The following is a 12,690-nucleotide window of genomic DNA, read 5'->3' on the forward strand; positions in this document are numbered from 1 at the left end:
AGTCCTGACTGTAGGTGGGTATCGTCGTCATGGCTACATGGTATCATATGTCATAGGGATGTGATATCACGGTCATGGCTGTAGGTGGTTTCTGGTCACGGCTGTAAGCGGGCTTCGCGGTCACGGCTGTGGGCAGCATCGCGGTCATCGTGGGCTGCGGGTGGCGGTACGGTCACGGCTTTGCGGCATCCCGGCTGCGACCCTCTGCGGTTGTTGCCGGGTCGTGACGCTGCCCCTCTCCCGCAGCACGCAGAAGGAGAAGGACGAGCTGGGGCCCGGGCAGGCGGTGTACTACACGTGGGCGGAGCCTGCCGGCTCACGCACGCTCAACTGGAAGTGCGGGAACCACACGGGAGAGCTGCGCACCGAGGAGGTACGCTCTTTGTGCATGTATCCAAAATTATTTTCGTCGCACCAAAAAAAAATGTCACCATCAGTCGAGAAACCAAAATCCCCCAAAAAATAAAAAAATAAAGTTATAGTTAAATAGACTTATCTCTTTAAGGGGCACTTCCTGCCAGGGGTCCTACCGTTGACCATTAATAGTGACTGTACGAGTAGAGTGGTACTCTGTTTCGCGTTTTTTAGTTTGGAAGTTTTAGTTTGCGTGTACTTAGTTTGTGGGCTTGTTAGTTTGCATTCAGTATTCCAGTATTTATAATGAGATGTGCTGATTGGACTTTCATGTTGCCCGTTTATATTTTTGTGCTTTTATGGTTTGCACGTTTGAGAGCCGGCTGACCTTTGACCTGTCTGGCAGGATTTGCAGCTGGATGTGGACGGGAAGGGGAACCTGTTCCTGGTCTCCTTCTACGAGGGCCTCCAGCGGGTGGCGCTGTTCACGGAGGACAGCCGTGTCTACAAGCTGCTGTGGGAGAGCGAGAAGGTCGAGCCGGCTGAACAGGAAGTGGTCCTGTCCCTGCAGGAGGTGGGGGTCTCTCTGGTCAACAACAACACCAGCCAGGAAGTCTCCTACATCGGCATCACTAGGTAAATATAAACACACGTACAGTCGCTTTCATGCTCACACTCATGCACACACAAACACATACACGCACAAACATACATGCACATTCTCTCTGTTATTTTCTCTCATACACACGCACACACACAAAAACATCATATCCTCCTGACTGACTGTAATTCCTAAGGAGGGTAAAGACTCAGGAGACTGTGCCTCATATAGACCTATATCTTTACTGAACGTGGATCATAAAATGTTTGCAGCATTAACAGCAAACCAGTTGACGCAGATTATTCTCAGTATCGTTAATGACGACCAAACAGGATTTGTAAACAATAGACTACTAACTGACTGAGCTCCATCTGTAACACACACGCACACTCACACGCACGCACACACACACACACGCGCACATGCACACGTCCAGCCTGTTTCACTGTGTTTCCCTGTACGCAGCTCTGATGTGGTGTGGGAGTCGAACGCGAAGAAGAAGTCTCGCTGGAAGCAGATGAGCCATAAGGACGCGGCTCAGCTGGAGCGCCACTTCCTGGAATACATCGAGAACAGCCCAGTGGACAACCTGATCCTGGACCTGGAGAATAACATGCAGGTCAGAGTTCAGCCCTGCCCCCTCCTGACCTGCAGGTCAGAGTTCAGCCCCGCCCCCTCCTAACCTGCAGGTCAGAGTTCAGCCCCGCCCCCTCCTAACCTGCAGGTCAGAGTTCAGCCCCGCCCCCTGCTCAGCTGCAGATCAGTGTTCAGTCCCGCCCCACTGATCTAGAGTGACACGGGTTATCAAACTAGCCTGGGAGCCAAATCCGGTCCTTAACGTTTCTGAATAATAGGTCTGTAGTAAGTATGTAACAGGGGTGTAATGGGTGTGTAACAGGTGTGTAACAGGTGTATGTGTGGCAGGTCTCCCTGACCCCCAGCGGTAAAGGAATGAAAGTCCTGCAGCCGTACCTGTCGGACCTCAGGAGGAACTTCCTGCCGGGGGTGAAGGTGGAGTACAGCGTCTCCGCCCGCCAGAGGGCCTACCGGGTTCAGATCAACCGCATCCAGGTGAGGGAGGGGCCCGAGAACCTGGTGACATCACAGGGAGGGAGCCATTTCTGGACCATACTCCTTAGCACGTTAGCCCACTCCCCTAGAGTTCATGATTTCGCTAAAATGAAACGTACAAGCGAAATTTTTCTTATGGTAATGGACTGTTATTTAGTAGAAGGAAGGCATTTTTTTATTGTAATGGTTTTATGATTTTTAGTTGAAAACTTTTTATCAATGGAGTGGTGTATGATTTTTACATAAGCCAAGCATTTTTCCTAGTGATGACTTATGACTTTGTAGTGCGTTTTCATATTAAGGGTTGGCTTGTGTTTACTGAGAAGGTTTAAGAGCGCAGTGATCTGAGAATGACAGTGCTAGCGCAATATCTACTGTCTTTCATTGCGAGCTGTGACATCACACCTTACCACCTGTGATTTGACAGATCCAGAATCAGCTGCCCGGAGCCATCTTCCCCTACGTATTTTACCCCATCAAACCCCCCAAGTCCGTCACCATGGAATCAGGTCAGTGGGCGCTGTTGGTAGATGGCGTTTGATGGTCAGAACTGCAGGCTGTTTCGTTTTTGGCAGAAACCTTCACATTTATAAATAAATCTTTGCCCCCTCCTCCTAGAACCCAAGCCCCTGACTGACGTCAGCATTGTCACCAGATCTGCTGGCCATTCGGACATTTCCAGAATCAAGTGAGCTCTTCCTCTTAGTCCTCTCTCTCTCTCTCTCTCTCTCTGTCCGCCAGGCATCCCTAACATTTACAGGGTTATAAAACAATACCTGCTCTAGGTTTTATACTCTAGAGCACGTATTTTATGGTGTTGTTGAACTCTAGTGCAGGTATTTGAAGGAATTGTGGAACTCTGGAAATCTAGAGCACTATTTGAATGTTTTATCGAGCTCTAGAGCAGATATATGAAGGCTTTGTGTAACACTGTCTCTGTTTCAGATATTTCAAGGTTCTGATTCAGGAGATGGACCTGAAGCTGGATCTGGGCTTTCTGTATGCCATCATGGACCTGTTCACCCCGGAGAACGTCGGCATTATTTCATCTGAGCAGGAGGTAAGGACTCCTGCTCAGGTACAGTCGCCTGGTGGCTGTAGTTGCCTGGATACAGAGTGATGGGTGAAGGTTTTGGTTTTTGGTTTTTGGTTATGTTGTATGAAGGCTGTAGTTGTGTTGTACTTGTGTTGTATAAAGATTGTGTTAATATTATGACTCCACAGTGTCGTGGTCTTTAAAGGTCATGTTTTCTCTCTCTCTGATAGGTGGAGCTGTTTGAGAAGGATATCGAGTATCTGAAAACTGAACTGAATCATGCCTCTGCCACCGACACATCTCCCATCAGTCTGTATGAGTACTTCCACATCTCCCCCATCAAAGTGAGTGCTGTATGAGTATTCAGCTTCATACAGATACAATATTTTATTCCTCTGTAGAAGTACTGTGTAAGAGTACTGTATGACTGTGTGTGTGTGTGTGTGTGTACGCACATGCAGCTGCACCTGAGCTTCTCCCTGAGTTCGGGGGGGGACGATGGCAATAAGGAGAAGCGGGAGACGGAGGTCATACCGGTGCAGTCCCTCAACCTGCTGCTGAAGAGCATCGGCGCTACGCTAACCGACGTGCAGGACGTCGTCTTTAAGTACGGCCTAGTTTACCCAGCTATTACACACTGTACCTCATATGTACTACAGTAGCATATCAGTAATGCAGGTGTATGTTCAGATGTACGGAGTGTAATGTGGTTTTGCCGTGCGTGTGTGTGTGTGTGTGTGCAGGCTCGCATTCTTTGAGCTGCAGTTCCAGTTCCGCACCACACAACAGCTCCAGTGGGAGGTCATCAGACACTACTCCAAACAGGTAACACACCTGTGTGATACACTACTCCAAACAGTAACACACCTGTGTGATACACTACTCCAAACAGGTAATACACCTGTATGAAACACTACTCGAAACAGATGTATGTTGTGTAAGATGTTGTATGTGCTGGCTCTGTGTTTCAGGCCATTAAGCAGATGTACGTTCTGGTTCTGGGGCTGGATGTTTTGGGGAACCCCTTCGGCCTGATCCGGGGGCTCTCTGAGGGGGTGGAGGCCTTCTTCTACGAACCTTACCAGGTGTGTGTGTGTGCGTGAGAGAGAGAGTGTGTGTGTGTGTGTATGTGTGGCTGAGAGAGAGAGAAAGAGAGAGAGGGAGAGACAGAGAAAGAGAGAGAGAGAGTGTATGCTACGTTAGTGATTTTGTGTTGTGGTGTTCCCCAGGGTGCTATCCGAGGTCCGGAGGAGTTTGCGGAGGGCATGGCTCTGGGAGTGAAGGCGCTGGTGGGCGGTGCTGTGGGTAAGTGCTTTATCCACCCCTGTCACCTGACCCCTCCTGTCTGTGCCCTCGTCACATGACACCCTCTGTCTCTGCCCCAGGGGGCATTGCTGGTGCTGCCTCCAGGATCACGGGGGCCATGGCGAAGGGAGTGGCTGCCATGACGATGGATGAGGAATACCAGCAGAAGCGGCGGGAGGCCATGAACATACAGCCAAGCGGTCTGAGGGAGGGTCTGACCCGCGGCGGCAAGGGGCTGGTCTCCGTAAGTCCCCCCCCCACACACTGAGCATATGGGAGGGATGGTCTCTCCACCCACACACTGAGCACAGGGGGATGTTCTCTTCCCCCTCACTCTGAGTACAATGGGATGGTCTCTCCCTGAGTGCAGAGTGGCGGTTTCTCCTCAGTCACTGTGTCTCTTCTGGTCTCTTACAGGGTTTTGTTAGTGGAATCACAGGAATCGTCACCAAGCCCATTAAAGGTAATGTGTATGTGTGTGTGAGATAAAAGTCATTTTGGGTGTGCGCATGCATGCGTGTGTAGTGTACAGGCTGTTTTTACACGGATGTGTTTGACGTTCTCTCTCTCTCTCTCTCTCTCTCTCTCTCCCTCTCTCTCTCTCTCTCTCTCTCTCTCCCTCTCTCTCCCTCTCCCTGCAGGAGCGCAGAAGGAGGGTGCGGCCGGGTTCTTTAAGGGGATGGGGAAGGGGCTGGTGGGAGCAGTGACACGCCCCACGGGGGGCATCATCGACATGGCCAGCAGCACCTTCCAGGGGATCAAAAGGTAAAAACTACACCCCCCACCCCACCCTGTACCTCCAACTTACACACTCACTTTTTCTCACTCTTGCTGTCTTATACACGCACACACACTCACACACACACTCTCTCTCTCTGACTGCCTTACACGAACACACAAGCACGCACGACAGCACAGAATATTGCGGTAATATTATGCTACAGAATCAGGCAGACTAGCTAGCTGGCGGTTGGTACATGTGGGAGATAGCAGTCCACGAAATATGGTAATATCAACCATGGCCGTGTCTCTGGTTTCCAGGGCGACGGAGACGTCTCAGGACGTGGAGAGCCTGCGGCCACCGCGGTTCTTCCACGAGGACGGAGTCATACGCCCGTATAAGGAGAGGGAGGGCGTCGGCAGCCAGATATTACAGGTGACACACCTACGTCCTTTTAACCGCCTGCAAGCTCCGCCTCCTCGCAGGTAGGGTCTGTGTGTATTCCTCTTTCGCCGGGCGCACCTGACCTGGCCACGCCTCAGGGGGTCAGGGTTCAGAGGTCATGAGGGGTCAGGACCAGGTGTGCCTGCGCTTCGTTCTGATTGGCCACATGGCTTTGGATGCGCTCGCTGCTAGCGCACCTGAGAGTCTGCTTGCATGAGCTAATGAGCTTTCAGTTAATGAGTTCATTTGTTAATTAGTTAATGAGTTCATTTGTTAATCAGTTAATGAGTTAATTTGTTAATCAGTTAATGAGTTCATTAGTTAATGAGTTAATCTGTGATGCGCTATGGCTTTTCCGCTCACGTTTGGCCTCTTTCCGCTGTTTCTCTCAGTCTGAGGTTGTGGCCGGTATCGGTGTCCGTTGTGGCTTTACCTCAGATGCGATCGACACATGCAGAGCATGTTGCGGGTTGTGCTTGTGCTGCTTTTATAATGTCTGTACACGCACAAGGCTTCTGGCCTCAGAGCTGCGTAGAGCTGCCGTCCAATAACGCGTGAGCTCTGCTTACGGCCTCCTGACTAACCCGGAATCCAGCAGGACTCTCGTTACCGTAACTGCGTGTGTGTTTGTGCTGCAGCGAATCGCACGCAGGCGTTCCTGTGGGTTCCCGCCTTACAGGTGTCGGCCTGGCGCTCAGCAAGCAGCGTTTCATTGCGTGCGATGCGGTCGACCCTCTTTGGTCCATACCCCTGAGGGGTACATTAATTTAAGTTTGGCTAAGAAGGGCCTTATTCCCCCCAGTGTCTGTTCAGTTCATTTTTAAAAGGAACTTCTGTTGAACCCTTAAATATTAATGTCCATATCTCAGTTGTAATTGCATTGAAGTCCGTTCTTGTATTTGGGAATCGGACACGTTACCAGCTTTGGTAAGCGTGGGACATCAGAGAAAGAGGGGTGCTGATGGTGTTCAGGGCAAGCTGCTCAGTGTAGTTTACAGTTAGCTTATGGGATTACAGTTATCCTTCAGTGAGAGCGTGGCCTTTAGCAGTAGCCTTAGCATCAGCATAGCCGTAGCATTGGCATTAGTATTAGCATAGCATTAGCCTTAGCATCACCCATTGGTATTGCCATTAGCTTTAGCATTAGCATTGGCGTTGGCAATAGCACTACCTGCATGTTTATCCTCACCCTGGCTCTCTCTTCTTTCTCCTCTCTTGTCATGTTTGCAGAAAAGAATGGCCATCGCTCTCTGGATTAGGACTCATGATGATGATGATGATGATGATGATGATGATGATGTGTGCTAGCGGCGCATGTGTAGCTCTCTTTGTCTGCCTTGGCCTGTCAGTCAGTGTCATTGCTGCAAGCTCATCATGTCATCACTGTGGAGGGAGTCTTTAAACAGACAGAGTAACGCATCTACAGCACGTTATAAAGCCCAAAGGGCCCCACAAACACACTAAGCAATATGGTGAATGTGTTCAGTACACATAAAGTTATACGTTCAATATCCACATTAAACTGTTTTCTAAAATATTTACTCAGTGCCACGGTACATTTATACACATTTTTATTTTTGGATAACTCTGTATTATTGGTTTGTGTGTGTGTTGGTCTGTGTGTGTGTGCTGCAGAGTGTGTTACAGATGTTGTTCAAAGAAACAATTGGCATTGATTTAAATGAATGATTGTCTTCGTATTTGTTTTCAAATATTTGTTGGTTTCTGTGAGTGTTTTGTGTGTTATACTGCTTTTTAAAGAACCCTCTGCATCGGGACCCTCCATCAGCTCAACCCCAAGGAAGTGTTAACCCCAAAAAGTGCTAACAATAACCACATTTATCACACAAAGTGTGCCATCTAATTTCCCTCATTATTCTCCATTCCTAATGGGGGACAGACATTTGCCCTGAGTGACAGGTGGCCTCTTTATCTATACGAGTCAGCTTTGTAAGAGCCTGGCTGCTCTGATTGGTGGAGCAGTGTCAGGTGGGTAGTGACGCTTCCTTCCGGTTGGGTCAGGTGGCATTTTGACCCCTCCCTCTTTCGTCGGAGTCCCTTCCTGTTCTCTTTGTCATAGTGGTCACATCCCCCCTCTTGTGTTTCATCCAATAAACTGTTGTTTAAATCTCATTTCATTTCACTCTTTCATTGGTTGTTCTCACTCATTCATTCAGCGAATGGCAGATCATCTGTACATACTCTGTGGCAGTTAAAATTTTTAAAAATCTTTTTGGTATTAATTTATTTTTGGAAAGTAATTAATGCCCTGTGTTCGGTCGCAAATGTTTGATCTCATTGCTTAGAAACTAGGGGTGGGACCGTTTACTTGAGCAAACAAGTACTCACAAGCAGATTTTTAGTAGTTTTGAAAAAATATAATCGCACCACCCGCCCACAGTCCGCAATCTCTGCAGAGCCACGCCTGGTAACGGTTCAAAACAGGCTTTTATCTTTTCTGAGAGTATTGTGATACGGGCTAGCCTAGGCCTGAGAAAATGCCATGTGATGCCTTTTACGTGGGTCTACTGAGGTAAAATGAGCTTTAGACACGAAATAAAAAAGAGCACTTGAGTAAACGCAAGGACGAATCAAGCTTGTATTCCTCTGGAGAAAATCATAAAATGTCCCACCCCTAATAGAAACCTAAAATACTCCTCCACCAAAATAAGTTCAGGTTAGCATCATTTGGAAGTAGTATAAAATAATTAAAACAGAATGCAGGGATAGCAGGTGTGTACAGAAAGTCACACTGGATAGGGCTGTGTTGGCCATGCGCCAGTTTCAAATAGAAGAAGCCTTGACCAATCAGGTGTGAGTGTTGTAAGGGGTTGACCAATTGGGTGCCAGTGGTTTGTGGGACTGATGGGTCTGCTTTCATGTTCTGGTGCTGCTAAGAAAGAACTCCTGAGGTCTGTAATCTGCATGTTTCTGTGGGGAGGAGTTTGGACCGCCTGTCTTACAGGGAGGCGGGGTCTGTGAGCGTCTTCCCCCTCCCACCAGCAGAAGAGGTAGCTCGATGAACAGTAGCTCGATGAACAGTAGCTGTGAACGTTTTAGATATGTGTGAGAGTGTGTAGGTTTGTATTGCTGTAGATCTCTGCCTAGCAATAGGGTAGGCGTGTCGGAACCTACGGAGCGTTCAGTTTGAAATGCCATTTCCCTGTTTAACTGAAACGTGAACATGAACTCCCAATTTCATTCGCAGAGAATTGAAAATGGAAGATTTGCCAAATATCGATACTTCGCTCATGCCAAGGTGAACGAATCCGATTTCCTGATGATCACTAAAAGGTAGGAGGCTGTCGTCTTTGGATGTCCATTGCTATGACGTGAACTTAATGAAGCACGAGTGCGTCCTAGTTTCTGAAGTGACGATATTGATGGGGGGTCTGTTTCAGTTTGGTTTTGATTCTGAGCGATGTCACTTCCTGTGTTCTTGTAGCTGCATATTCTTCGTGACGAAAGGAACGTTCGGGCAGCTGACCTGCGAGTGGCAGTACTGCTTTGACGAGTTCACCAAAGAGCCAATCATCGTTGAGGGGAGGAGACTGCGGATTGAAGCCAAGGTACGTGCTGCCACCAACATACCTCACATGTAGCTTAGCCAAAACATATTACCTGTACCTCAGCTAAAATACCATAATTGCCCCTGCACCAGAATACCTCACCTGTAGGAGGAGGAGTCTGAGATGCTCACCTGTGTAAAGTGGCCATACAGTGATGTCATAAGAGAAGGGCTTGCTGTGTGTTTGATCATAGCCTCCCCACCTTGTTAATTGGTCAGCTCTGGTCATGTGATGATCATCTGCGCAGGGAGAGGATTCTGAAACATCCATCCTTTTTTTCTTCTCTTCCTCCTCCTCCTTCCTCCCTCTGTGCGCAGGAGAGAGTCAAGTCCGTGTTCCATGCCAAAGAGTTTGGGAAGATCATTAACTTCAAAACTCCAGAAATAGCCACGGTACCTCTGTCCGCCATCTCGCTCTGTGAATGATAACTTGCTGGCCTAGAGCGCCATACTGTCACACTCATTCAGACTCCATTTATCACTTAATTACGTTCTATGGTCCCTGTGCCTCTATGGTACTTTTGGGCTGTATGCCTGAGTAATGCTAGTGTTTAAACATTTAATTTCCTCTCTTTTCAGTGGGTTCTGGCCAAGCTAGAAGACGCAAGGGAGAGCCTGCCAAAATACTGACCAGTGACTTCACGCCACCCATCTCACACGACTCAACACAAACCACGATGACCCAATAGGACCCAATCAAAATGGCCTGACACGACCCAGTACAGCTCGACGCTGAAAAACACAACCCGGTGTGATCCATGACAAGCAAATAAGAGCCAAAAGAAGTCCGTAGAATCCAGTACAACCCTGGTTGAATTTGCCAGGACCCAGTAAGATGCAATTAGACCCAACACAACATATTATGATCCAGTATGAGCCAACATGACAAAGAGTGGCTCCAACCAAACCACTAGAATTACATTCAACTTAACAGCTTGACCCAGAATGACCCAACAAGGCTACACAAAATTATGCAATCCAACGTGGTTTAATACAACCCAGCACAAAGAAAATGACCCTGTTTAGTTCAACCATGACCCTACACATATACTCTACAAAATGCAATGCAGCCAGTGTCCTGGAGATGGCGCTATTGAGCATATCCCCACATTCTCTCTCAGTGCCTTTAGTCCCTAATGCATGGAAGCAGATCTGTTGTGCTGAAGTATTTAGCAGTCTGCAGATGATTTGTTTGTACAAACTTGTTTGCTGTCCAATAGGAGTATCTCCTGTGCCTCAAGTTTATATTTTTATTTTTGAATTCTCTCCTTTTTTTGGGGGGGTTTCTTTTCTTTTTGTGAAGTGGCAGGTGCTCTTGGGCTGATTGAGAACAGAGGGGTGTGTGACAGTACCCCCCCCCCTTTAACCTCGCGTGGTTTAACCAAGACCATGATCTTTTGCAAGGACAGGACTGTTACACGGAGACTTTTCAGTCAAGTGCCATGGCCCCCCCACCTGTACCTGTGAAAGTGCCACGCCCATTCCCCTCATCCTTCATCTGTCCGCAGTTGTGTTTTTCTACGGAGGACTTCTTACTGCCAGTTGTCTCGTGACCTTCTGCTACCCGCCGAGCTCTGTTTCCGCCCTCCAAACTCACGGCACGGCACGGCACTCAGAAAGAAGTGGGTTGCCTTGAAGAATGGCTGCAGTGTTTACTTCAAAACTGGGCAGTGTCAGTTTCAGGAGCAGAGTGCCGCAGTGCCCGTATGCATCCGCAGGGGTTACATTCCAAACGGCCATGAAATGAACATTGACATCGTGCAAATCTGTGATTCAGGCAAATGTGGCAGTTGTTCAATCTAATGCAGCTTCTTATCTTGGCTCCATGGGTTTGGACTGTTGGGATCGAGCGCCCAGAAAGCGTACTGCTCACTGCTGGGTGTGTGAGGATTTGTGAGGGAGAAAACTCAGTAACCCACTAAAAGCAGAGTAAAGATGAAGTTAACTGACAGATCTGGTGGCTTATGGCCCTCAGCTTGGGCTGTCTGGAGATGACTGCCATTGATCTATAGTGGAAGCCATTGTGCTTAGTGGGAGCCATTTTGCTAAGTGGAAGCCATTTTTCTTGGTAGAAGCCATTGAGCTTTTGTGCAAGCCGTTGAGCGTTTGTGGGAGCCATTTTGCTTAGTGTAAGCCATTGAGCTGTGTGTTCATAAAGCCACAGGGAAAGGACATGGTTTTCATCTCAATGTGTTTGGCCGTGATACCCGAGGTTTGGGCGTAGTAACCATAGTAACCATAGTGTTACCTGAACCCAGAATCAGAGACATGGACGCCCCATTCCAAACACATACCTGTACCAACAGGAGTGGAAATACACTCATTCACACATATTCTCTCTTACACACACTCACATACACACACACAGAAGCTCACATACACACACAAGTTCACATATACACACATCCACACGCACAATCACATTCGCTCACATAGACTCACGCTCACAAACACGCTCACACATACTCACATGCCTCACGTACACACTCTTGCTCGCTCTCATACACACAGACAGACATTAATACGAACACATACACACACTTATACACACTCCTAAACACACAGCCACATATACTCATTCACAGGCACGTACACTAACCCACCCACACACATATTTGTGCTCCTGCATGCAAAGTCTGGAAGTTTCCGGTGTCTAATCTGCAGAAGCATGTTATTTTTATATTTGCGTAGAAATTCCGACTGTACCATACTGGGTTAACCCCCAACCTGCTGTGTGCTTTTACGACACTACGTGTATATAAATATTCAACTGTAGACTGCCAGGGTATGGATCTCACTGCATAACACTAGTAAGTGGCTGTTGTCATGGTTTTAGTGCACCTGGCGTCGACTTGAGTGGTGCTTTGCAATGGAACAGCGATGGTCAGTGAGGAAGAGGAGGGTGAATACCTGAACCATGCAGGGTTCACTACCTGCCAGTAATCAGCCACAGGAATCCGCTTTTTAAATTTCTAGATTAAATGAAAGCACTAGATATATTGAGTGATATGTTGGCTTACATGAAGAATGTTGTATTGTCAGCCGGTGGAAGAGAAAATATGGCAATGCTTAAATTATTATTCCACGACCACGATTTTTACAATAAAAAAATGAAAGTGTCTGCGATTGTTTTTGTAATATATATTTTTTTGACACCACTCATTCTTTAAAATATTAACCTTTTTGCAAATGGATCAGTGCAATGGAGTAACTCCTTCATATGAGGTCTAACTTGGCTTTCTTGCTTTCAGATTCCTTGTGTCCTTATATTACGTTGAGACATTTTAATAAAAAGTTAAAATAAGTGATGAAATGTGCTCAAAGTGAGAAACCCTTCACTGCGTAGAGAGCCGATGGTCTTACAGGGCGGTCCGAGCTGCACGGGACCTGCAGTTCGCGGTTATGGGCCAGTTTAACCAGGGTTCCCACTCGTCCTGGAAAACCTTGAAAACCCGGAAATTTATCTACTAGTTTTCCGGTCATGGAAAACACCTGGAAAATGAGAAAACTAACAAAATGTCCTGGAAATATTTGTGAGGACCTGGAAAATTGTAGGCTAGGCTATAAGTCAAGCTATTAAACAGTATATT

At 47.6% G+C, this 12,690-nt stretch overlaps 1 protein-coding gene across 1 annotated transcript in view; it reads left to right on the top strand.

Annotated features, from left to right (window-relative positions):
• Positions 1-12,222, top strand: part of vps13a (vacuolar protein sorting 13 homolog A) — a 43,238-nt gene extending 31,016 nt beyond the window's left edge. The window contains exons 52-71 of the mRNA XM_035378646.1: positions 247-373; positions 761-990; positions 1,421-1,574; positions 1,880-2,026; positions 2,454-2,535; positions 2,645-2,714; positions 2,972-3,086; positions 3,293-3,406; positions 3,524-3,669; positions 3,806-3,887; positions 4,034-4,147; positions 4,292-4,367; positions 4,448-4,611; positions 4,785-4,830; positions 5,009-5,132; positions 5,409-5,523; positions 8,741-8,826; positions 8,978-9,101; positions 9,419-9,493; positions 9,680-12,222. Of these exons, the coding sequence (XP_035234537.1) occupies positions 247-373; positions 761-990; positions 1,421-1,574; positions 1,880-2,026; positions 2,454-2,535; positions 2,645-2,714; positions 2,972-3,086; positions 3,293-3,406; positions 3,524-3,669; positions 3,806-3,887; positions 4,034-4,147; positions 4,292-4,367; positions 4,448-4,611; positions 4,785-4,830; positions 5,009-5,132; positions 5,409-5,523; positions 8,741-8,826; positions 8,978-9,101; positions 9,419-9,493; positions 9,680-9,730 (2,242 nt within the window). The 3' untranslated portion in view covers positions 9,731-12,222. The remainder of the gene's footprint in view (positions 1-246; positions 374-760; positions 991-1,420; positions 1,575-1,879; positions 2,027-2,453; positions 2,536-2,644; positions 2,715-2,971; positions 3,087-3,292; positions 3,407-3,523; positions 3,670-3,805; positions 3,888-4,033; positions 4,148-4,291; positions 4,368-4,447; positions 4,612-4,784; positions 4,831-5,008; positions 5,133-5,408; positions 5,524-8,740; positions 8,827-8,977; positions 9,102-9,418; positions 9,494-9,679) is intronic.
• The last annotated feature ends 468 nt before the right edge of the window (positions 12,223-12,690 follow it).

This window comes from Anguilla anguilla, chromosome 10 (genome assembly GCF_013347855.1).
Source record: "Anguilla anguilla isolate fAngAng1 chromosome 10, fAngAng1.pri, whole genome shotgun sequence".
NCBI classification, from domain to species: domain Eukaryota; kingdom Metazoa; phylum Chordata; class Actinopteri; order Anguilliformes; family Anguillidae; genus Anguilla; species Anguilla anguilla.